The 23,847-nt window shown below is 37.0% G+C and overlaps 1 protein-coding gene across 23 annotated transcripts in view; it reads left to right on the top strand.

Moving 5' to 3' along the window:
• cacna1c (calcium voltage-gated channel subunit alpha1 C) overlaps nt 1-23,847 on the top strand; it is a 650,264-nt gene that overhangs the window by 138,842 nt on the left and 487,575 nt on the right. For all 23 annotated transcript variants that reach the window (XM_062981179.1, XM_062981177.1, XM_062981163.1 and 20 more), the window contains exon 3: nt 1,333-1,438. In XM_062981179.1, the coding sequence (XP_062837249.1) occupies nt 1,333-1,438 (106 nt within the window). The remainder of the gene's footprint in view (nt 1-1,332; nt 1,439-23,847) is intronic.

Below are 23,847 nucleotides of genomic sequence, written 5' to 3' on the forward strand. Positions count from 1 at the left end.
AAGGGTCCACTGTATTATGCTATTCTATATCATGCCATGCCTCATGATAGTGCTGAAAAATTACTTTAAGAGCACAACAAACACAAGGTAAATAGGGCAAGGCAGTCCTGATATACATTTCAGTGGCTTTTTAAACTCTGGATTTGTAACACATAGCTGACTTGGTACGTCTATCCTGTGAAAACCTTTGCCATCCTTATATGCTGCAATTATGTGGCACCTGCCAGGTAAGGAGGATACTTTGTGGAGAAAGACTTAACAAAGAGTTTCCTTGTGTTTGTATGTCTGTGTATAATAAGAGCCGAAACCTATATTTTTGCAGGCTTCCATTTACTCACACTAGTTTGTGTTATTTTCTTCCTTCCTTGTCACAACACAAAAAGTCTCAGTAGAAAATTTTACACCTTTCAGGAAACCCTGACTACATGATTTTGATAGTGAACCCAACCTGTTATATGTCAACATGTTTTTAAATAGAACTTATGGTAGGAATGTTTTTGGTATTTTAAAAGTAACCAGCCATTCACTTTAAGACGGTTAATTGTGCCCTTTAAACAACCTCTAGAGCAGTGGTTCTCAACCTGGGGTCCCCAGATGTTTTTGGCCTATAACTCCCAAAACTCCCAGCCAGTTTACCAGCTGTTAGGATTCCTGGGAGTTGAAGGCCAAAAACATCTGGGGGCCCCCAGGTTGGGAACCATTGATTTAGAGGATTATTGTGTATATTTAGGTGCATGCGAGTTTACATATGCACACTCAAATAAAAGTAATCTCTCTTGAAAGATTAAGATGAGTAATATATTAAAAACAAAAACATATTTTAAAGCCCCTAGTGCTTCTTTCAATATATCTTTCAAGCATTTCTTTTCAAAAGCTATCAACAGAAGTTTGAAAAATAGTAAGCCACTGTATAGAAAGAATTTGGAAAGATTTTCTAAATGATAGGCATAACAACAGTTTGAAACTATACTGTAAATGCAATAAGAAAGCAAAGGAACATGTTTGAGGTAGATTGTTTAATAAATAGCAGCCTAGCCCAAGAAAGTGTGTGTGTGTGTGTGGGGGGGGGATAAACTGAAAATTCTAAGTATAGGAACATTTAAAGAAACTGGTGTTTATTCTGGCACGCGACTGACTCACCGTGCTTTTGACATATTAGGAAGAAACTTGGCTGGGCGGGTTGAAAAGCACTTTAAAGGGCACATGTTCCTTTTCAAAATACAAGGGATTATGAATGTCTTATTTAAACAAAATTCTTTTAAATCTTTTTCCTGTTTCAGTGAAGTTGTTGAATGCGATTTTTAAAAATGCTTCCTTAACTCCATTCTTCAGACCATTTGAAATCATTATTTTACTGACTATTTTTGCCAATTGTGTGGCCTTAGCTATCTATATCCCTTTTCCAGAAGATGACTCCAATGCTACTAATTCCAATCTGGTAAGTTCTTGTTTTTACTATTTATTGTTGTGTATTATATGTTTGCTTCCACTTGTATGACCTAGCACAGTAACTTTTGGATGAGGAGTCACAGGTTTACATCATTGAGATGTTTGGATTTCAGATTGCAAGAGTCTGGGATTGTGTAAGTTTTTAGATAGCACCTCTTTTGTTTCTTTGGCTCTGACATATCCACCTATTCATACTATATGTTTGATCATATTATTGGAAAATGTAGCTTACCAAGTGATGAAAATTTTGTTAGAAACTTTGCATCCATAAATGACAATTCTTAGACTTTCGTCATTAGATGGTGAAACTGGTGTAGATATTCCTTTTTGGGTTCAATGTTAAAATCTATTTTTTATTGTTTTGGTAACAAAATGTCTGAATATATAGTGAAAGTATATTGTGCAATTTGTTTTTAGTGGCAGCTGCTCCATATTTTAGTTGTATCTATTTTATGTAGGAATACTGTTGAATTCTTTTGTTTCTTGGTGATGGGCAGTGTCGGGACTACAATTTAGGACAAGATAAAATAAATTCCTATTACACACAAACTCTTGAGTGTTTTTGAAAGATGGGGGCTTTCCCTCCTTTGACTAGAATGGTTTCTGTAAATACAATATTTCAGCCAGGATGTCAGAATAGATATCTGCTGAGAGAAGAGAAAACATGGACAGTTGTTTACATTGATAAAGTAGGAAGTTACAGCAAACAGGTGTGAGAAGCTCAGTTTACAATTGGATAAATACAATATACAGCAATCTATAATGACAGGATAAAACATTTCCTCTGCTCTTCTATGAAAGAGGTTGCACATGCTTAAACCTATTGATAATGTGAATGGGAAATAGCAAAATCTTGATTTTGCATTCTTTTATTTGGTTTAAACATATGAATGGAATTTTATAGAGATTACAGAAGAAAATGGTGTATTTACAGTAAAAGAAATTCTCAAGGTTGGATTGAATCATGCTGGGCTGTGTGTGAAGATTTTACTGAAGAAATAGAACTAGAAAATAATGGCTTCATTTTCAAAACAGAAACAGCAGAGCATGTATGGACATTACACTATGTAACGAAATTTGAGAGTGTTATTTCCTGTTTAATTGTGCAGTATTTACTTTGAAAGTAATTGTTACACCTCAGACACTTTGCTTTTGTGGTTGCCACAAACTGTTGAATTGGTTGAGACTTGCTGAGATATTCATTAAAAAACTATAGCAAAATTTGCTGCAGGATGTCCTGCAAAAACAAAGTTTTGTCAGTTTAATAAATCTTTTCCATGTTTTTATGCTAGAACCAATTAGGAAATGACATTTCTAACCCAGGAACAAAAATTGTGTTGCATAGTGTTATTCAGGCTTTGGTCACTATGACAGAGTACCTTTCGTGAAGCTTTTTCTATTGAGCAGAAATAAAAACAAAGGCTTTTTTTGTTGCAGCTTGAAAATAAGTCTTTGATATGAAGCTTAAAACCTTTTCTGTTTTCTGTTTTGGGAAAGGGGGGGGATAGATTATTTTAAGTTTTACAAAGAGGATTTGTACGATTTCACCATCACTTAAAATGTGTATAGGAAAGACCCAGTGTTCTTCTGATTATTCACTGAAAATCTGGTATTGAAGCTCAGACAATGACAAGTGATTAGTTCATCTTTGAAAATATTAGATGAGTTGGTGGGTTTGAAAAAGAGGAAGTAGCTTCAGAAAGGGAATGTCTTGCAGAGTTGGGAACTGGATGTACAGTACTTGGAAAAGTGAGCCATTTAATTCTACAGAAAATTATCTCCAACCATGGCTAAATATGCCAACTAGCACTTGTTACAACAACCAAAGGGCAAAACCTTAAAACCTCGATTTGGGTCTATAGGTATATTCATGCAGGGGCAGATTTTCTCTTCTCAGTAACAGTAACCATGTGTTCTGTTACAAGTAGTTTTTAAAGACTGACTTTGATGAGGTTGGAGGTTTCAATCTGGGTAGTGGGGCGAGCTCCCGCTGTTAGCCTCAACTTCTGCCAACCTTAGCAGTTCAAAAACATGCAAATGTGAGTAGATCAATAACATAGGTACCACTCCAGAAGAAAGGTAACGACGCTCCATGCAGTCATGCCGGCCACATGACCTTGGAGATGTCTATGGACAACGCTGGCTCTTCAGCTTTGAAATGGAGATGAGCACCAACCCCCAGAGTTGGACACGACTAGACTTAATGACAGGGGAAAACCTTTACCTTTACTTTGATGTAGCATAGATTACTGGAGTAGAGTGAGGGGAAAAAACCCTGCAGTGTACAGAGAAGTGAAATGGAAACAAAAAAGGGAATAGTTCTGGGAAGTTTTGACAGGCATATATAACTTCTGTAAAAGGAGCTTCCTAAATTATGGCCAAATGTCACAACCTATCATCAACAGCAGCAGCAGGAAGTGTCCTTTGACTCAAGGCAGTTTACCACAGTTAAAACATAGTTAAAATTAACAGCATACAAGAGCTAAGAAGTAAACTGCCATAACATTTGAAAGCAGTTTAAACAAACTAAATTAGCAACAACATATACAAATAGAGCACATTATGTAAATCCTATTTCTCTTGGATAATCAATTGTCAAAGGCCTGCTGGAATGAAAAGGATTTTGTGGAAAGATAGTAAGGAAAGTGCCAGTGTAGCCTCACCGGGAATGGAATTTCAGGGTCTGGAAGTCACTCCCATTCTTTTGCTTTTTGAATTGTGTCTGTCATGACTCCCAGAATTGTGTTAGAACACCAAAGCTTTCAGCAATGGAAAAGAAAACCTTGGGTACATCTATGCTGTAGAATTAATCCACTTTAACTGCCCTAGCTCAATGCTGTGGGGTCATGATGGCTGTAGTTTGGGATCATGGGGGTTGACAAAGAATGCTGATGCCTCACCAAACTACAAATCCCAGCATAGCATAGCATAGCATAGCATAGAGCCATGGCCATTAAATTAGAGATGACACCCCTCAAATAAGAGCTCTGGGTGCTCCTGAAGTAACTTGCCCTTTTGCTTTGGCTCAGCACTAAGATTACCATATTATGTGACTCTAATATGCACCCTAATTTTGGGAAGGTAATTCAGCCAAAAAAGGTGAGCATTAGATTCGAGTAAATATGGTATTTAGGATTGTATCTTTAATTGTTGCACCTAGGTTTTGCAGCACAAATAGGCACTGATCCTTACTGACATACTGTAATTCCATTGTGGGCAAGTTGCTTTGTTCATATTAGTAAACATGTATGATTGTTTGAATGTATTCCATATTGAATCTGAAAGTGGTGAGGCTATGAAAAATTTTATTGAAATTTTAAAATGTCCTGTTATAATAAACATTTTTTTGTTTTGAGAGACACTTCATAGCAGTTCTACCATCTTTCAAAATGAGCTCAGATCCATCGAGATGTTCACAATGAATTTAGAGCAATATCACCAGACATACAATTGACTAGAAATGTGCTTCCAGGATCTGGAGATGGGACTTTTGACACTGTGCTGTGGCAACCTTGTTTTCACCTGTGTGTAGGGAGTAGGGAGAGTTGGGCCATTGAGTTCTTTCGTATTGTGTCAAAATGAGGTGAATCATATTAGGAAACATTAGCCAGTTTGTAATTTCTATTGATGCATTTAAACAGAGGCGAGATGTAACAAATTCATCAGTTAATCTGTCTGATGAAAGAGTTGTTGAAAAAACGTTGAAAACCATCTATATATAATTCCTTTTGAGACAAGCATGTTAGCAAATCATTTCTCCAAACAACACAAAGCCTATTCCTTTTGATAAGAAAAATTGTTCTTTGCCTTAAAATCTTCAAGATACATGAATGTATGAAATTTCTCGTATGCTGAATAGAGCTCCTTAGACACTCGAGCTATGCCTTTGCTTAGCTTTTTATCCACCTCTGCCCACACTGTACTGGAATACCTGGCACGTCTAGCACTTTACAACTGGCTGCTCTAGTAAATCTTGGCCACTAACTGTCTTTATGGATGGAGCCCTATCATTAGGTTTTAACTTTGGTTATGTGTTTTATGATTATCGGTTTTATATATCCTTGGATATGTGCATAATGTTCTAATTGCTGTGTGTTTTAAACTGACTATATGTTTCCTGGTATGCTGGAAACCACTCTGAGTCCCTTGAGGAGATAGGGCGGTATATAAATAAAGATTATTACTATCATAATTATTATTATTTCAAACAAACTGAAAAATTGCAAGATCATAGCATTTTGTGGGGTTTTGACTTTTTGATCACAAGGTCAAGATTACAAGGTTATGGGGCACTGTGATGACTCATGGACACTGAATTACTTTAATGATTGAGTATGTTGGGATTTGCTTAGAAGATGGCTGATGAAGCAGCGAGGGAGAAAGTTGCTGCACTTAAAAATCTAAGAGAAAGGAGATTAGCAACTGAGAGAAAGCAGAAATGTCAAGGATTAAGAGATGAATCTTTTCTCTAAAAGAAAATGTGCTTCATGGAATGCTTGGCTTGCTTGCACACACAAGAAAGCAAAAAACAGAGTTCTGCTTTCATATATTTAAGGGCTTCTTTTGAAAGGTGAATTTTTTTTTGAGCTGGGCTGTACATTGTGGGTTCTTTGGACATTTATGTGTGTGTGCACACGTATGTAAATAGCTCATGCTGTGTGTACAGTTAATGTGAAAGGTGCAGAGGAAGTAATACTGTATTTCAACCTAGTATTTGAGTAACAAAAAAATTCACAATTATTTTCATCAACCAAACAGGAGAATGTCTTTGGAGGAATGTGAATTTCCATTTTCCTTTCAGTTTATATTACAACACTGCTATTCTGACAGTATGATATGTATTGAAGCTGTATTTGTTTCAGTGTCATTACTAGTGATCTACAATCATTTTTTGTTATGATTACAGTACACTATTAAATCTATACTTTAAAAAGTTGTTATTCTGCTATTTAATCTTTAGAGAGAGAGTATTTTATTTCTGCATCACAAAAATGGGGTGATTCATATAATATTCCCCCCCCCTTTTTTTTTACAGTGAACAGACTATATTCAGTAGTTTAGAGGTGGGAATTATGTGAACCCCCCCCCCCCCCCAAATGTTATTGGCCTGCAACTACCAGTAGCCTTAGTCAGCACTGTTTACAAGTTAATTTTTTCTGACAGTTTTGGAAATCTCCTAATATAAATGAAAACTTCCATGTTGTGTTGGAAGCTATACCATGTGCTTAGGTCTGGTCCAGTCATACCTGCTGCCTGAGAAGTAGGGATATAAGAGTCCACCTGTTGCCATAGGTTGATGGAACTTATAGTACCATACACGAGGTGGCAGAAGTGAGTAATCTAGTGCAGACATTGAATTCCAGCAAAGTGCTACAACTTTCCTGTAGATTAACTTTACAGAATAATACTGGCAGTCAAAATATGATGCTGTTGAAGGCACTTCACCTAATTGGGTGAAGCTATTTCTTTGTTTGCAATTGTATTTTAATCTCTTTTTGCTTTATTAATTTTATATTGTTTAGTTTTATCATAATTAGCCACTTTGTGTGCCGTTCTTTGAGAGAAATCCAAAAAATAAACAAAATGTTCCATCTAATTTGCTCCCAGCAGCTCTGTGATTTCAGTTCAGATTCTGCCCAAAATTAGAAATGCTTTGAACTGCATCTGTGACATTTTGAATGCAAAGCATGCATCCTATTATTGAATCACATCTCCTCTGAATCTGACATGACAATTGAAAAATAAAAGAAAATCTTTAATAGTAATGTGCAGACTAAAATAGTATTTACATATTGTCTTAATGTTTACTTGGCAGGGGGTTGGACTGGATGGCCCATGAGGTCTCTTCCAACTCTACTATTCTATGATTCTATGATGGGGTTTTATTAATACGTTGAGATTAATACTTCAGTTTCTAAACCACTCCACGTCTTGTAACAGGCTAGATAACATGTGAAAAACACAATGCTGTTAAACCAGTTGGATTGATTTACATCTGATAATTTTTGTTTACTGTTTTACTAGACATCTGCAGAGGGGTGCCTACATGGCTATGAAGAAGGAGGGAAGATTGCTTGGTCATGTGAGCACCTCTGCCAATGTGAGACCACGAGGAGAGGAGATTGATCCCTTTTCTTGCGCAGCATGTGCAGGTTCAGCAGAGGTGCTCACATGGAACTCTATTCTGGCTAGGAGCGATGAAGGTGCTAGCATGGCCATGATTCCTCCCTTTTTCTACACTGATGAATGCAGGAAAAAGGTGACAGTACCAGTGTCCAATCTGAACAGTGGATTGTGTCAAATCAGATCTAATGTAGCTGTTCAGACTGCCCTGAAATGTGGGATACTTTGGAGTTTACAACAAACTGTGTAGTATTCCTTGACATTGCAAAGTCAGGAGATATGAAGCAAAGTTGGCTTAAAGCAAAATCCACAAAAATCGGGATACTCACCAAAAGTAGCTAGGCATCAAGCCGGTCTTCCATTCAGGCTGAATTATGGGGTTTTGGCAATGTAGACAAACATTTAGTCTATTTCAGCATGAGATAGAAAGAAAGGGGATGAAGGAATCCAGCTGCATCTTTAAATAACTGGCTAATTTAGCATGACCTTTTATGGATGTCAGTCTACTTCTTCAGATGAGAAGAGAGTTATGTATGGTGACAGATAGACTGTTATATACCCATGATTATAATTCCAGTCCCATCAGTGCATCTGAAAAATTGGATTGAAATCCATGAAAACTCATGCTGAAATCAATCAGCCTCAAAATGCTGTTGCTGGCTTAGTCTCCTTCCCCCTTTTCCATTTTTGAGTTGAATATGTGATTTATGAACCATGTTTGCTATACATTTTTCGCACATTCAACCATAAAGCGTTGACTAGTCAAGTGGATACTCACATTTTTCCACAAATCATATAGCAATTTTATGGTTTTAAATGTGATATTCATGTTAAAGAAAACTTTAACATTTCAGCTGCCTTTCTTTAAATACTTTGAGAACTTCTTACGACTTTTGATGGTGTAGCTGGAATTACTCTGAAGAAACTAATTCATGGTCTGCCGTTTTTTGGGTACAGATTGATTTCAGTAAGGGTATAGGCAGTCTGTTCTTGTTTTGTTTTTACAATTGTTTCAGCTGGTTTTGTATTTACTTTGTTTCTGTTAACTTATGCATACAACTGGAAAGGAATCTTATTAAACACAGAGTTAATAAACTTAACTGAGATTTAGCAAAAAAAATCACTAATGACAAAAGTTTGAACATGTGACCTTGTGTAAAGCACAGTGATACTTTTCACAGTGCAAGGAGAACTTAAACCAGCCTGCACATGAGAATCATATTAGATATAAAGTCTTTTTGCTTCATTCCCAAGGAGTTATGTGTTAATGGACCATCAAAAAAGAAAATCATAGGTAGCTACGATAGGAACTTGAGTGGATTTCATGGACTCACACAAACCTGGTCAGTTTCACATCATGGTGATAACATGATAACACTGGTTTACAGTACATCTCACAGGGTTGATTGCTTTTGCTTTTAAGAGTCAGGAGGAAATCTGTACTGCTGTTTCAACTGTTCAACCTTCCTTTGTCCTTGTAATAGTTGTTACATTTTCTTATTTCAAAACTTGAATTTAGAGCTTCTTCTGCAGTTATGTTCGTGCATCTTTACAGGTAGATGAAAGTTACATGTTTTCATTCATTCTATGAAAATTTAACTGTGCCTTCTGAAGCAAGGAAGATGGAATTGTATGTCTCTATGACAGACTTCTTACTCTAGATGCCTGTGTGTGAGAGAGTGAGAGCACATAACTGTGTGTCTGGCTTGTTAATTGGAGATTACTTTTGTGGGCAGCTGAAGAGATACCTGGTCTGTATTGGTAGTGAAGGAGTGTTGATAGGCCTTTGATATTAGACCAGTGTTGTGGATAGATATAAACCAAAATTTATAAGCTGGCAAAGACATTGCATTTGCTTCAGAAATTATAGCAAAAATGATTGCATTATAATGGCAAGCAGTGTTTCAGTCCATCTCCCCATCTTCTTCACCACTTATTTTTTAAGCTATATTTTGTAAATTATGTTTGGAACAAATCCAGTGAATTTACAGAAGTGAATAACAAGGGTTGATTCAGAGGGACTATTGTGGATTGCTGGAGTTGAATGTACTCTTGGTGATTGCCTAACTAATTTTACTTTGACCAACTATTGTGCCACATCCACAATTCATTAGCAAGGACTGAGGAACTGCTCAGCAAAGTGATATGTCAACAGTGTCTTTCTTTTTGTCCTTGGCTGCCATAGATGTCTTGAAACATATTTTTTGATTTTGTTGTCATAGGCAAAAATGAATAATTTCAAACATTCGTCTGTTTTCAAAAGTGTTTACACTTTTTAGCATTTCAGGACATCAGTCGTCTTTTGTGCCAAGACCCATATTTCAGTGAGGTTTACACAATAAATATTGTTTCTAGCACAAATGAATTTTTCAGAAATTATGCTTTCTCACTGGTAATAAGAAACTGTATGCATTCCTATTGGCCATTTATAAATAGCTGGTTTTCTAAAAAAATTTTGTCAGAATGCTCATACTCTAATAGGACTCGAGAAAGAGCTTTGTACCGTGAGCGTCTGGAAGCTGGCTTGTGATTCATAGATCTTCTTGTCTTACAATCTTCGGATGGATCTCCAACAGAATGAGGAAACTCTTTATATTCCATCTACTTGGTGTTTCTTGTCTGTTTTTCTTCTTTGAATGTTTTCTGCTTCTACTTATTACATGAAGAATAAGTGATGACAGCACAAACTGAAATATGATTTTATGGAGGATTGCAATGTAGGAGACCAATGGACCTCCATGTCTATGTTCCTCCTCAGATGTTGCAAGTAGAACCAGAAATTACATAACTGAACAGAAGCAAGGAATTACAAAACACGATAGTCCTCAAAGCTATTGTGTAATTGTTCTATAGACTGCAAATTAGTTTATCATTTCAGAAATGAATTAACAAACAAGAAAGCACAAAAGGAGAGGTAATAAGCATCTCCCCTCCATTCTGTTTTTGGCTTGATGTGGTAGAGATAACTAGGATGAGAATCTGAGTGATATTATGAGGGTATCTGATTGCCTTTACTCTGTTGTGATATTTCACACCACTTGTGTTTGCCTATTTATCTCTGTTTCCATTTTTTAAAATTTATGTATATGCACCTGCTGAGCTTGTCCAGCTTTGGACTTGACTCCACACAGCAAGTATACAACTAAAATGTTATATCTGGGTCATGTCTTGTAGCTGCTGAACTCTCTGCTTCTCTTTGTAACCCTCTGTTCCCTCCAACTGTGATTTCAACACCTTTTGCCACATGGACTATATTTGGCATTAGCAGGGTCCAGATGTCTGATTCCTACAGTATGCACTTTCTAACTACAGCATTTCTGCAATTCCCCAGTTAATTGTATTGGCACCTATGCAGCTGCTTTTTGATTTGCCTTGTTAAACTTGCACTGATGGAAAATGTTAGGATTTTGGAAGGATTCCTGCCTGACTGCCACTAGCTCGGGGGCTTTAAAGCTTGTGAGCAGGAGGGTGGAGGGAACTCAAGAGGAGACCATCTGTGTGTGATAGTCTTTATTTGGCTCGCCAAAATAGAAAATGTGTTTTTTAAACTGTTACTCCTTAATGAAAACTTAATGGATCTGTGTAATTAAAATTCTTTTTATACATAAATTTTAATTTAATTTTTGTAGTTGTGTTCTATTAATTTATATAATTTTAAAAGGACTGGGCTTATTAAACATTTCCTGTAATAATTGTCCACTATTATAATAATAATTCATAGCTATTTATCTGAAATAAAACTATTTCTCTTTTCTATTATATACCATTTTCACTCAATTCTTGTCATTATGTCCCAGTGAATATCTTTGTAGTTTTAGGTTCTCTCAGTGCCCCCTTTTTCCTTACAGAGTCCACCTTCTTGCTGTCAGTTGCTCCTCCATCTTTTAATACCACAGTGGTGTATTATCACAATCCGTGGAGGGCTCCAAATGTTCTCTTCCAGTGAAGACAGTATTGTCCACTATCTGCAGAAATACACCCTGTATTTAAATATTGAATTTCTAAAATCCAAGAGTTATTATTCTATTGACTATTTACGTATTCTGTAAAACCTTATCTTAAAAACATTTTACTGATTACAAAAGAGAAAATATTTGTTTTTCCCCAGTGTTCCATGAAATTCCCAATATCTACAACAGAAAAAACTGAGAAATATTATTATATATCTCAGCATTCAGACCATAAAGGTGACCTGATAAAATAAATATTTTAAAATGTTTATTTCATTTTTATTTTTCATCTAGATAGTAGTAGGCATGCATTTATCCCAGTTGTATTACAACACCACTCTAAAGCAGATTATAGTGAAAGCCAATATTTTGCTAGATGCCCCCACATCAAAAAGTAACGATTCAGGCTCACATCTTTCTTGTCAAAAATCTACTAATTATAGCATAAAGAAGATGCATTATACTCGTTTAAATTATAAACCCATAATAGTGATCTCTTATTAGGATTGTCTTCATGCTTATAAGTAATAGCAAGAGTGTACATTTTCGGAAAAACCTAGATAAATTATGTCAAGGAAGAATCTCAGTAGATGCATTCTGAATAAGCTTGAAACTAGTGCCAGCTGACCAAAAATTGGCCTTAGCCACATAGCAAATTCAATGTGCATTAGAGCCTTCTACATGACCAAGCAGTCATCTGATTATTTTGTCACATTGCCAGATTGATTTTCAGCACACAATGAAATAGTCTACTCATACTCTGAAAATCGATTTGGATGTATGATGTTCAAAACAGGCAACTGCTTAGTTGTATGGTGAGAGAAAGCTCATATTAAACTCAAACAATTTTTGGGCATATGAAAAGATTGTTTTGTCACCGGGTGGCTGATAACCTACAATAATTTAGGCAGCTACCAAAGCCAAAGAGCTGGAAAAGGTCAGTGGTAGATCTACCCTGTAGCAGTAGCACCTCACGCTGTTATACCAAACTGTCTTTCCCAGGCAAATGCAACAAGGAGAAGTAGAGGAGGAAACACTGCTAGCTTCTCCCTTTTGGTATTCATTTGATATCAGTCTTTAGCACATTTAAATGGGTGAAATATATTTTACTATCAATAGAGGAGATTACTTAACAGATCAGTTCATTCATAATGCCTTTTTACCATCACATTTGTAGCCCTTTCAAAGAAGGTTTAGTGGTGAAATAATAATTAGTGGCAAGTTAACTTGCCTTGATGACTGTAAGTTTAGAACAAAAAGTAATTTCTCACAATTGATTAGCACTGAATAGAACGCATGAGCCTGAGTATCGATTGCCAAGTATGATTCGCCTGCTCCAACTTTGGAGCAGCCACATGCTTTATGTAAGACGTGCTTCTTGTTGAGATCTCATTCAAAAAGGAATTCTCAAACCTATAAGATTATCTGGTCCAGTAGAGTAATGCAAGTTTAAATTCACAAAAAGCTGCCTTATACTGAGTCAATTGTAGTGGTTAGATGTAGCTGAACTCTCTGCCCTGGAGTGTGGTGGAGGCTCCTTCTTTGGAGGCTTTTAAGCAGAGGCTGGATGGCCATCTGTCGAGGGTGCTTTGAATGCGATTTTCCTGCTGCTTGGCAGGGATTTGGACTGGATAGCCTGTGAAGTCTCTTCCAACTCTATGATTCTATGGCCTGGAACTTGGCAAATTTTGGTCGGCACTGATTTATGCAAGTCCCTTTCACCAGGTTACGTTGGCAGGAAAAGAACTATATATGCCACTTTGAGGGCACAATTATAAATGCAACTATGTAGATCATCATACATATTTAGCTAAGTGTTGTTTATCTGTCTTTTGGGCTTCACGTAGGGGATTGTCATAGTCTTACTTGGAGATATCAGGCAATAAATCTACATGGAAAGCACATGCTGATTTTGTACAAGCCTTCTGCAATTCAAACAATGGATTTGTAAAACATCAAATACCTTATTTATATTAAATGGTAGAGAGAAAATAAATCCAGGAAAGTGCAATAATTTATGGTAGAATGGCCCTTGACAGCTACGATAAAACAGCATTAGATTTACTGGGGTAAATTTTAGTGTTCAGTGTCAATTCGCGTTAGAAGTGTTTACCTTTGCATGCATATGAAAAGGTTGCTTTGAAAAGGGCTACCACAGAGATATTGAACTCACTAGCATGGAAAGATGCTCACTATTTGTATTCAGGCTGCCATGCCTCAAAAGCAAATCATGTTCCTTTTTCCTGCTTTATTCATCTATTATTTGAACCCTTTTTCAAACCAGATGGAGATGACATTGTCAAATCTAGGTGTGAATTTGGAAGAGCATGTTTGAATCAGTGAGTGGGTTTTATTGTGACCAATTCCCTACTTGCATCTAAACCTGAGCTGTGATGGTTTTCTGACAGTGACTATTGTTGTGTGCTGGATACAAAGAGAGACTTCGTTGAGCAAATACCTGCAATATCATGAAACTGAATCTTAAAGGAACAACTGGATTTTAAAGGAATAACAATCCAAGAAGATGTATATAATTGCAGGGTATTTTGAATAGTTGGTGCTCTGAACCATAGCCAGTTGAATTAGGTAATTTTAGACCTTGGACTTAATGCAACTACAAGAAGCTCCTTAAATGGTTATGTGCATTGTTTCGCTGTGAAGCACACAACTAACATTTCTGTTTCCCTGATCCTAGTCCTTTCCATGCATCACTGCTGTTTCTATATATCTGCCATATCAGAGGGAAAAGAACAAAACACTACTTGTCAACTATGATAAAAAATACATTGAGAATGTGCAGTTTTGCATTTTAAATTGATCTAAAGAAGAGCACCGTCATAATTACAAGAATAGAATGGAATGTGTTTCTGCTGAACTGATGCTAAAAGCATTTACTTCAGAATGCCTATGATTTGTTTATATAAAGAAATATTATTCAGAAGTAAAACAAGAAACATAAGCATGTATGTATAAGGCTGACTACTTTCTGACAATAAAATAATGTTAAAAAACAAGAAGAAATAAAAATGCTTGGACAATCGCCAATAGACCAAAAAGATCCTAACAGGCTGATATTGGGACTATCATCTAACATCGGAAGTCCATCACTTGCTGCTCTCTAGATCATACATAAATATATGAATTTGAACATTTTAAACTTTTATTTTGTTCATATTAATTGTGTATATTAGCCTCCTTTCTAGAGAAAAGCTGTAACAAAAACGCAGATAAAAGCCAAATTAAAATCATTGCACAATATGAAGTCAGCAATCAGCAGCAGTATTTTTAAAAAATGATTCTGAAAGTGTAAAAACAAGAAAAACAATAGAAGAGCAGAGCTGTTCCTTAGTTAACCTCCCTTTCTGAAATAAATTTGGTATGGCATTCCATGAAATCTGTACCACCACCAAAATGACATGTTTCTACCCCAAGATATTTCACTTCCTTGAAACAGACTGTAGGACTTGTCTCACACAATAATGGTGTCCTGAAGGGAAGCAATCTGAATGTTTTGAGTAATAATGGTAGGCTTGGTAAAAAGAAAAAAAGAAAAATTAATTTCCATTTAAAGAACCAGACACTATATCAACATTCAGCCTGGTAGATCACAGTCGCACAATTGCTCAGGTTCTGCTCAAGAAAAAGATACTTGGAAAGATACCTAATACAGTGTTCCCTCCCTACTTCGTGGTTCGCTTTTCGCTCCCTCGCTACATCGTGGGTTTTTTTCTGAGCGGTGGCGCATACACAAAAGGTGCCAGTTTCCCTTTTGCACATGCGCCCTCCCTCTCGGCTTCGTCCAGCTGGGCCACTCTGGATGCCGACGAGAGGGAGGCGCATGCACAAAAGGGAAACTGGCAGGCGCTGGAGAGGAGGCCGCCAAGAAGAAGCGCAAGAAGAAGGCTTGCAAGGGGAGAAAGGCCATCAAACTACTAATATAATGTGTAAATATTAAAATAAATATAGCGCCCCTACTTCGCGGATTTTCACTTATTGAGGGTAGTCCTGGAACATAACCCCTGCAATAAGTGAGGGAACACTGTACTACCTAGTTATTGGTTTTGTTTGTTTGTTGCTTTCAAGGCGTTTTCAGCCTATGATTACTCTATCTCTGAGGTTTTATCTCACCAAGAACTCTCCAGAATTTGTGCCACCCTGGTCTTTCTGTCAGAGAATAAAAAGAAAAGCAGTGGTTACCTAATAAGGGGCAGCTAGCTATGGCTAGAATTCTACTTTATGATATTACTGCCAACAACAACAACAGCAGTGATTCTATCAAAACTTATTTTCAGCATGATCTCATCATAGGGTATCACCGGTGGCCGAGTATGATTGCCTTCCAAGTGTAGAGTCCTGACAGTGGGTCTGTAAGTGACTAGGATCTTATTCTGGATCTGCATGTTCTTTGGTAGTGAGGACATTGATTCCCAGAAGGAAGGCAGTTCCGACAAGGTTTGGCTTGACACGCCTTCTTCTTCGCACATTTCTCCCTTTCGCCCTACATTTGTGCCTCTTCGAAATCCACAGCACTACTGGTAACAGCTGACCTCCACTTCCAACACTCTAGGGGCAGGGCTACCCAGTTCTTGGTGTCTTTGCCACAGTTTTTATGGTTAACTTTAAGCCCATTTTTAAATCTTTTTTTGCTATCCACTAAAATTCTGTTTTCCGTTCTTGAGTTGAGCGTAGAGTAAATGTTTTTGGGAGATGGTGATCAGCATTCAGACAACATGGCCAGTCCAGCTAAGTTAATGGCGGAGGATCATCACTTCATGCTGGTGGTCTTTGCTTCTTCCAGAATGTTGACAGTTGTCTGCCTGTCTTTCCAAGAGATTTGCAGGATTTTGCAGAGGCAACACTGATGGAATTGTTCCAGAAGTTGAAAGTGATAGTTGTAGGTGGTCCACATTTCATAGGCATATAACAGAGTTGGGAGGACAGTAGCTGTATAAACAAGTATCTTGGTATCCCTATGAATTTCCTGATCCTGAAACACACTGTGCTTCATTAAAAAATGTTGCACTGGCAGAGCTCAGATGGTGCTGTATTTTGGTGTTGATGGTGGAGAGATGTTCAGTGAGAAGGAAAGCTTTTCACATGCTTCTGCCAAGGTGTTTAAAATGGTTTGCAGGTCTTCTTCTGAATGAGCACAGACTACATTGTTGTCAGCATATTGGAGTTGTTTAACACACATTGTTGTGACCTTGGTTTGGCTTTCAGCCTGCTGAGGTTGAAAAGCTTGCCATCTGTCCGATAGATGATTTCCACACCAGTGGGAAGCTTCCTGTCAATAAGGTGCAGAATCATAGCTATGAAGAGGGAAAACAAGGTTGGGGCAATAACACATCTCTGTGAAGATCATATCCACTGTTTCTCTGGGATTCAGGGAGGTTGTCTTCTGAAATAGGTTAAAGCCGGTTTGTGAGGATTCTTGCAAGGATTTTTCCAGTGGTTAAAAGGGAGATACCCTGATATTTTCCACAGTCCGTTCTTTCCCCCTTTTTGAAAAGGGTGGTGATAGTGAAGTCAGCTGGGATCATCTAGGTCACCCACACTTTTTCATTGAGCTCTGTTGGAATTGTTGTTTCAACTCAGTCCACCCTCTTGAAAGATTTCAACAGGAATCCCATCAGGTCCGCTGGCTTTGCTATTTTTTTAATTGACTGATGGTTTTACTGACTTCCTCCAAACTAGGCAATGCTGTAAGCTCATCCCTGGTTTGTTGTTGTGGGATTTGCAAGAGGACGTCTTCAGCCACATCAGAGCTGTGGTTAAGGATGTTACGGTAGTGCTACTTCTATATTGCAGTTTATAACCTGTAAAAATTATGCTGATTTGCCTATATGTGCTTATTTGGAGAATGTGTGCTCGATCATTTATTTAGGTAATTTTATTACAAGCAGTGGTAATAATGGTGATATTAGGTACTGAAAGCATTCCATTGACTATAGAAAACCTTGCTTATCAAAACCCAAAACTCTGGGTAAACATGCATATTATCAATGACAAGGGAGCACTGTTATTATAGATTTAAAATAACCAGTATTATATAGCAAGTTAGGTAGGATTTGAAGAATTCCCTGTGTAGCCACTGGCACTAGCAAGATTTCCTACATAGTTAATAAACAAATACTTCAAAATGTTAGACATCGGTATAAAACACATAGCAGTGCCATACAGAACAATAAAATAAGCTTTAGAAGTCCTAGATGCCAGCTACCTGGACTTTTTCCAGTTCTGAACATAATCTGTGGTAAATGAAATATCATTTCTGATTTGCAAGTAAAATACAAAAACACACAAAAGCTGCTTTTAAGCTTCATTTCCAGCAGAACTAGAACTGCTAGTAAGAAAAACATGTGATGTGATCATATCAGGGTCATGCTGTTCTCCAGCCACTGGTACTGTATATTTTTATATTTTTAATTCATAATGTATTTTGATAGTTTTAACTGTTTTATGTGCTGTTTTATATTGGTTTGTATGGGCATCTAATTGTTGCCACTGTTATAAGCCGCCCTGAGTCTCTTCGGGTGAGAAGGGCAGGATAGAAAAGTGAGAAATAAATAAATAAATACTGAATGGCATAGTGGTTCTGAACCTGGAGATTCTTGTAGCCATCATGAACAATAGCTATCAGTAGTCCTAGCTTTTATGAACTTATCTAAACCAGTAGCTAACAATGCACACTTCAACTGCAAATCTCATTAATTTATTAAACGCACACACCGATAGCTGTGCTGCTGCATGAGAACAACATCCAGAATTAAGGCAGAGGTAATAGGGATGAAGTTTGTAATTATCTCCACTATTGATCTCACTGACAAGTAAATAATTGATGACTATGCAAATGTAAACATACACCTACAAATGCGTACTGGAATACAGAATCTATGGTCATTTTTGAAAACAAAGATTAGCTGCAACCTAGAGTTTTGTCAGTTGCCTTTGATGAAATCCATAGGTTACTCCAGAAAATAGTTATTATGTTGTGAATTTAAACACAGCCAAATGCAAATTTTTTCTACTCTTTTATGAATGATGGTGTTCTGGAACCAGAGCTCACAATTTCAGTAAACATTTTCATTACCCATGATGATGAGATCATCTCCCATCTTACCCACCCCAAGGTCTCCATGGTTCCCTCTGGACATATATGAAGTCCACACAGTCGCTGAAGAGGAAATAGCTTTTCCGGGTGAAAATAGATTGTTCTAACCCACCCCTGTTGGAGTTAGAATTATAGAATCATAGCGTTGGAAGAAACCACATGGGCCATCTAGTCCAGCCCCCTGCCATGCAGGAAAAGCACAATCAAAGTATCCCTGACAGATGCCATCCAGCCTTTACATCTGGTTAGTTGATGTAGATCAACAAAGCTGTCTGGATTTTTATTTTCAAAGTAGAAGCAGTCATGATATACATAAAAACTTATGCATTATCCTAATGTTCACTGATATTGTGAACAAATAAGAATTTGAACTTCATGGAATATGAATAATGTGTTTGTTGATCATAACACTTTGGCTCTAAATTTTGGGATTTTGTCATATTTTCTGTTAGTGTTCATAGAATATCTCTTATCCATCCCTCTATAAAAGTATTTTCATACAGTCTAATCTCCCTCCCATCACAAAACAACAGATTTGAGGTGGATGAATAAATTCCAGGTTGGTAGAGTAACACTTGTCACAAAGAGAGTTTGAAAGCCAGGCTGAGTGCCAGGCATGCAGGGGATAATTTTGCATTGAGAACCGTCTCAAGATTTATGAAGGACTTTGCTTTCACTCTAATGACTGCTGAAATATAAAAACAGGAAATAAAAATGAAGTGAGATATCCTTTTAAGGACATCTGAGAAAAAAGAAAGAAAGAAAAAAGAAAAGAGTGAAAAAGAGGGAGAGGGAGGGAGGGAGGGAGGGAGGGAGGGAGGGAGGGAGGGAGGGAGAGAGAGAGAGAGCAAAATCTGTTTACCATTATACTTATAGCTGAGTGAGTGAGTGAGTGAGTAGGGTGAAAACAGGTAGATATTGTAAACTTCTCTGATAAATTTTGGTTCCATGTGCAAGAAATAATTCTCATGAGAGATATTTTTTAAAAAAATTCATTGTAGCTTTTCTTCAAGGATTCCAAGAGCAATAGTTACGTTGTTGTGTGTCTTCAAGCCATTTCTAACTTAAGGAAAGCGTATCATGGGGTTTTCGTGCCAACATTTATTCAGAAGAGATTTACTTTCCCCTTCTTCTTAGGCTGAGAGAGAGGGACTTGCTCATGGTCACCCAGTGGGTTTCCATGACTGAGCATGGAATTGAACCCTGATCTCTAGAGTTATAGCCATATCCTCAAAGCATTACACCATAGTGGCTCTCACAGCAATGTTAGCCTGACAATAATCCTGTGGGGCAGAGTAGGTAAGGTAAAGAGATTTGCCTAAGTTAGGGTGCCTGATGAATTACACAGATGAGTGTAATTTTCTCTGTACTCTTTTCACTCTATCACATTGGCTTTCTTTTCAAAGGCTAATTAGGGGTAGGAATCATGTGACCCTCAAGCTGCTTTTTCAGCTTCAGCTGCTGGAGTCCACACTTTGTTCTAATAAAAACAACAACAACAACAACAACAACAACAACATAACTTAAACCCTTCTGTTAGAAAATGAATGTTTCTTTTTAGGAAGAGGAATTGACGAGTGAAGTTGCCCACTTATGGGCTATCTAGATATCTATATAAAAGTGAAAGTATATATGTTCTGCCCACTTGGTCTCCTAGCAACCTACTCAGCCCAGGGGACAGACACAGTTAGGCCTCACTTTTAGGCCTCTCCCTCAGATTATCAGATTTTAACTGGATTATATGGCAGTGTAGACTCAAGGCCCTTCCACACAGCTATATAACCCATTTAGAATCTTATATTATCTGCTTTGAACTGGATTATCTTGACTCCACTTCCATATAATCCACTTCAGTGTGCATTTTATCCAGCTGTGTAGAAGGGGCCTCATATAATCCAGTTCTAAGCAGATAATATAACATTATCAATATACAGTAGAGTCTCACTTATCCAACATAAACAGGCTGGCAGAATGTTGGATAAGTGAATATGTTGGATAATAAGAAGGGATTCAGGAAAAGCCTATTAAACATCAAATTAGGTCATCATTATACAAATTAATGTTATACAACAAATTTGACAGAAAAAGTACTTCCATGCGCAGTAATGCTATGTAGTAATTACTGTATTTACAAATTTACCACCAAAATATCACAATGAATTTAAAATACCGACTACAAAAACATTGAGTACTAAAAGGCAGACTGCATTGGATAATCCAGAACATTGGATAAGCGAATGTTGGATAAGTGAGATTCTACTGTAATATGAAATAATTACTGTGATATAATAATACAGAACAATATAATCTCTAAAACCAGGACAGTAAATAAAGGACAACACTTTGAAAGCAGGGAAATTGGAAATTCCACAAAGGAAACAATCAGGGCCAGCTAACATCTCCAAAAAAACGATTCTTCCAGAAAGGAAGCTGAGAAGGGAGTGAAGCAGTGTGTATTACCAAAGTCATTATTATTACTATAATAATAATAATAATAATAATAATAATAATAATAATAATAATAATAATAACTATTATTGTGTTGCTGTGAACTGTGAAAACAAATACAATCTGGCTCCAAGTATTCAAAAACACTAAAATCTGAATATATAAAAATTACTGTGGTATAATAAAACAGAACAATACAATCTCTAAAATCAGAACACTAAATAAAGAACAACACTCTGAAAACAGGGGAATTCCACACAGGAAACAATCAGGGTCAGCTAACACCTCCCAACAAAGTAACACCTCATCACCAAAGTTTGGCAAATCCTCTGTTTTCTGAGGGCCACAGATAGTAGAAGCACATAAAATATCGCAAACAACACCACTCTGAAAACAAGGGAATTCCAGACAGGAAACAATCAGGGCCAGCTAACATCTCCCAACAAAAAAATCACTCAGGGAGGAAACATCCAGGCTTTAAAGCTGAAGACCATTACATGCTAATCATTTTCCCTAATTGCAGCATTCATACTTGCCTCCAACAGACAAAAAAAAATCAGAAATATTGTATATTCACAACCTTTAGGAAATAATATCCCCTGATTGCGCAGCGTGTTAAAGCGCTGAGCTGCTGAACTTCTGGACTGAAAGGCCACAGGTTTGAATTGGGGGAGTGGAGAGAGCTCCCACTGTTAGCCCCAGCTTCTGACAACCCAGAAGTTTGAAAACATGCAAATGGGAGTAGATGAATAGCTACTGCTCCGGCGGGAAGGTAACAGTGCTCCATGCAGTCATGCCGGCCACATGACCTTGGAGGAGTGTACAGACAATGCCAGCTCTTTGGCTTAGAAATGGAGATGAGCATCAACCCTCAGAGTCAGACACGACTGGACTTAATGTCAGGGGAAAACCTTTACCCTTTACCTTAACTACCACCAATTCCTCAATACTTTATTTCCCATACCACCATACTTCGCCACAGCAACGCGTGGTTGGGCACAGCTAGTAATATATAAAATGACTGCTGTTCAGCCTCCTCACATTTTTTTTTTTTTGCCGTTGACTAGATCATAGTGATAAATTTTCCAAATTTACACAGTTGAAAAGTTTGGAATTACTGGGAATAAGGGGCAAGATGGACAACAGTGTCTTCTGTTTGCAGTAACATTTGAGAGAAAGTGTTACAGGCTTGGAAGATAAGAGAAAATGAATGTTTCATGCAATAAAACAAATCTTTGCTGGGATAGAGTAGATGTTTGATGTTCAATTTCTGAACTAGAGGAGTGTTCTGCATGTTGTATTGCATTAATTTTTGTGATACATCTAAAGTTATTCATAGTCACAGTTCAACGATTAGTCAAAAGATTAAAGCTGTTTCGAAATGGCAGTTTCCCAGCAGTTCTTGTTGCATAATGCAGAATTATGTTAAAAGTGGAGAAAGCACCACCACATGCAAGAGATCCAAAGTAGTTGACTGGATTTTGATCCCAGCAACATCTGTCATTTTGACTCAGTAACCTGTGCTGACCTCACTAATCACTCAGTCAATCATTTCAGATATTTCCTCCCAAATGCGTCAGCCTGCTGGCATTCTTGGTGTTTTTACAGGAAAGAATATAGCCAAATATGCCTACACACAATGTGTTTGTAAAAAAACTCAGAATCAAAGACCTGATTACTAGTAAACCTCGTATCATAGGAACTGATGCCTATTTTGATGGGCACTGGAATTCCTAGGCTTGCAAAAGTAATATAAGGGAAAGAATTGTTATTGCATTAAAAACTGAAACAGTAATTTATTGAATGAAATATTTGTTATTGCACTTCCTGTTTTGTAGAGTCATTGAGTCTATGATGACAGACTAGATATACTTTTGCATACGTTTTATATTGTGGGATCAAATTGTGCATCATAACTGTCCAATAATTCACAGAATTTTATGGGATTCCAGATTATTCAGTCATCTATTTTTAACCCTACCGTGTTTTCCTACTGCTCTAAACACAGAAAATCTGTTAAGGACGAAAAATGGAATAACTGCATTAACGTTGTCTTTTGCTTAGTAGTGTAAAGAGCCATCTGTCTGGAAGCAGTTGGTTATGATTGAATTATCCTATCCAAAAGTTCTCCATTTGAAGTGCCTTGTGTAAGCATTTGTGACAGCAACTTCACATGTTATCATCTACATGATTTGCCACTAAAGCTGGATAAAACAAAGAAAAAAGAATGAAACAGCAGGCTTTAACAAGAAAGAATGAAGCTCATATCAATGTTTTTGGAGAGCATTCCAGTGATGAAAAAGCAGGTAGAGAAACTGAATGGATAGTATGGGATAGCATCAAATTTCCTGTCTTAGAGAAAATTGTATTAGGAGAGTAAAATATATGTTTAGCATTGGATGAGAATGAAAATACACTTAAAAGGTAGCAGCAAAATTGAATTGAACAAGTAAGGAGATCTGATACAGTAAACAAGAGATATTTTTCCATATATTTTTACTGCAAATTTATGAGGAATGGGGAGGGTACAACAGTATATACAGAACAGAGGCCTTTCTAACATCTTAAAACTTCGTCTTCTTCCATTGTTATCTAATACAAAAAAATTCTATGATTTTTAAAAAAGAGGAAAACGATTTTTTCTAATCTAAATAGAAAAGTTGGGGGTAAGGTGTTTTGAAACAAAGAAGATAGAAAAGTTGACAAATGGAAAATAGAAAGCAAGACTTCCTTCCTGTCTCTGCTGTCTTCTTTATTATCAAAAAT

This window comes from Anolis carolinensis, chromosome 5, assembly GCF_035594765.1.
Source record: "Anolis carolinensis isolate JA03-04 chromosome 5, rAnoCar3.1.pri, whole genome shotgun sequence".
NCBI lineage: Eukaryota > Metazoa > Chordata > Lepidosauria > Squamata > Dactyloidae > Anolis > Anolis carolinensis.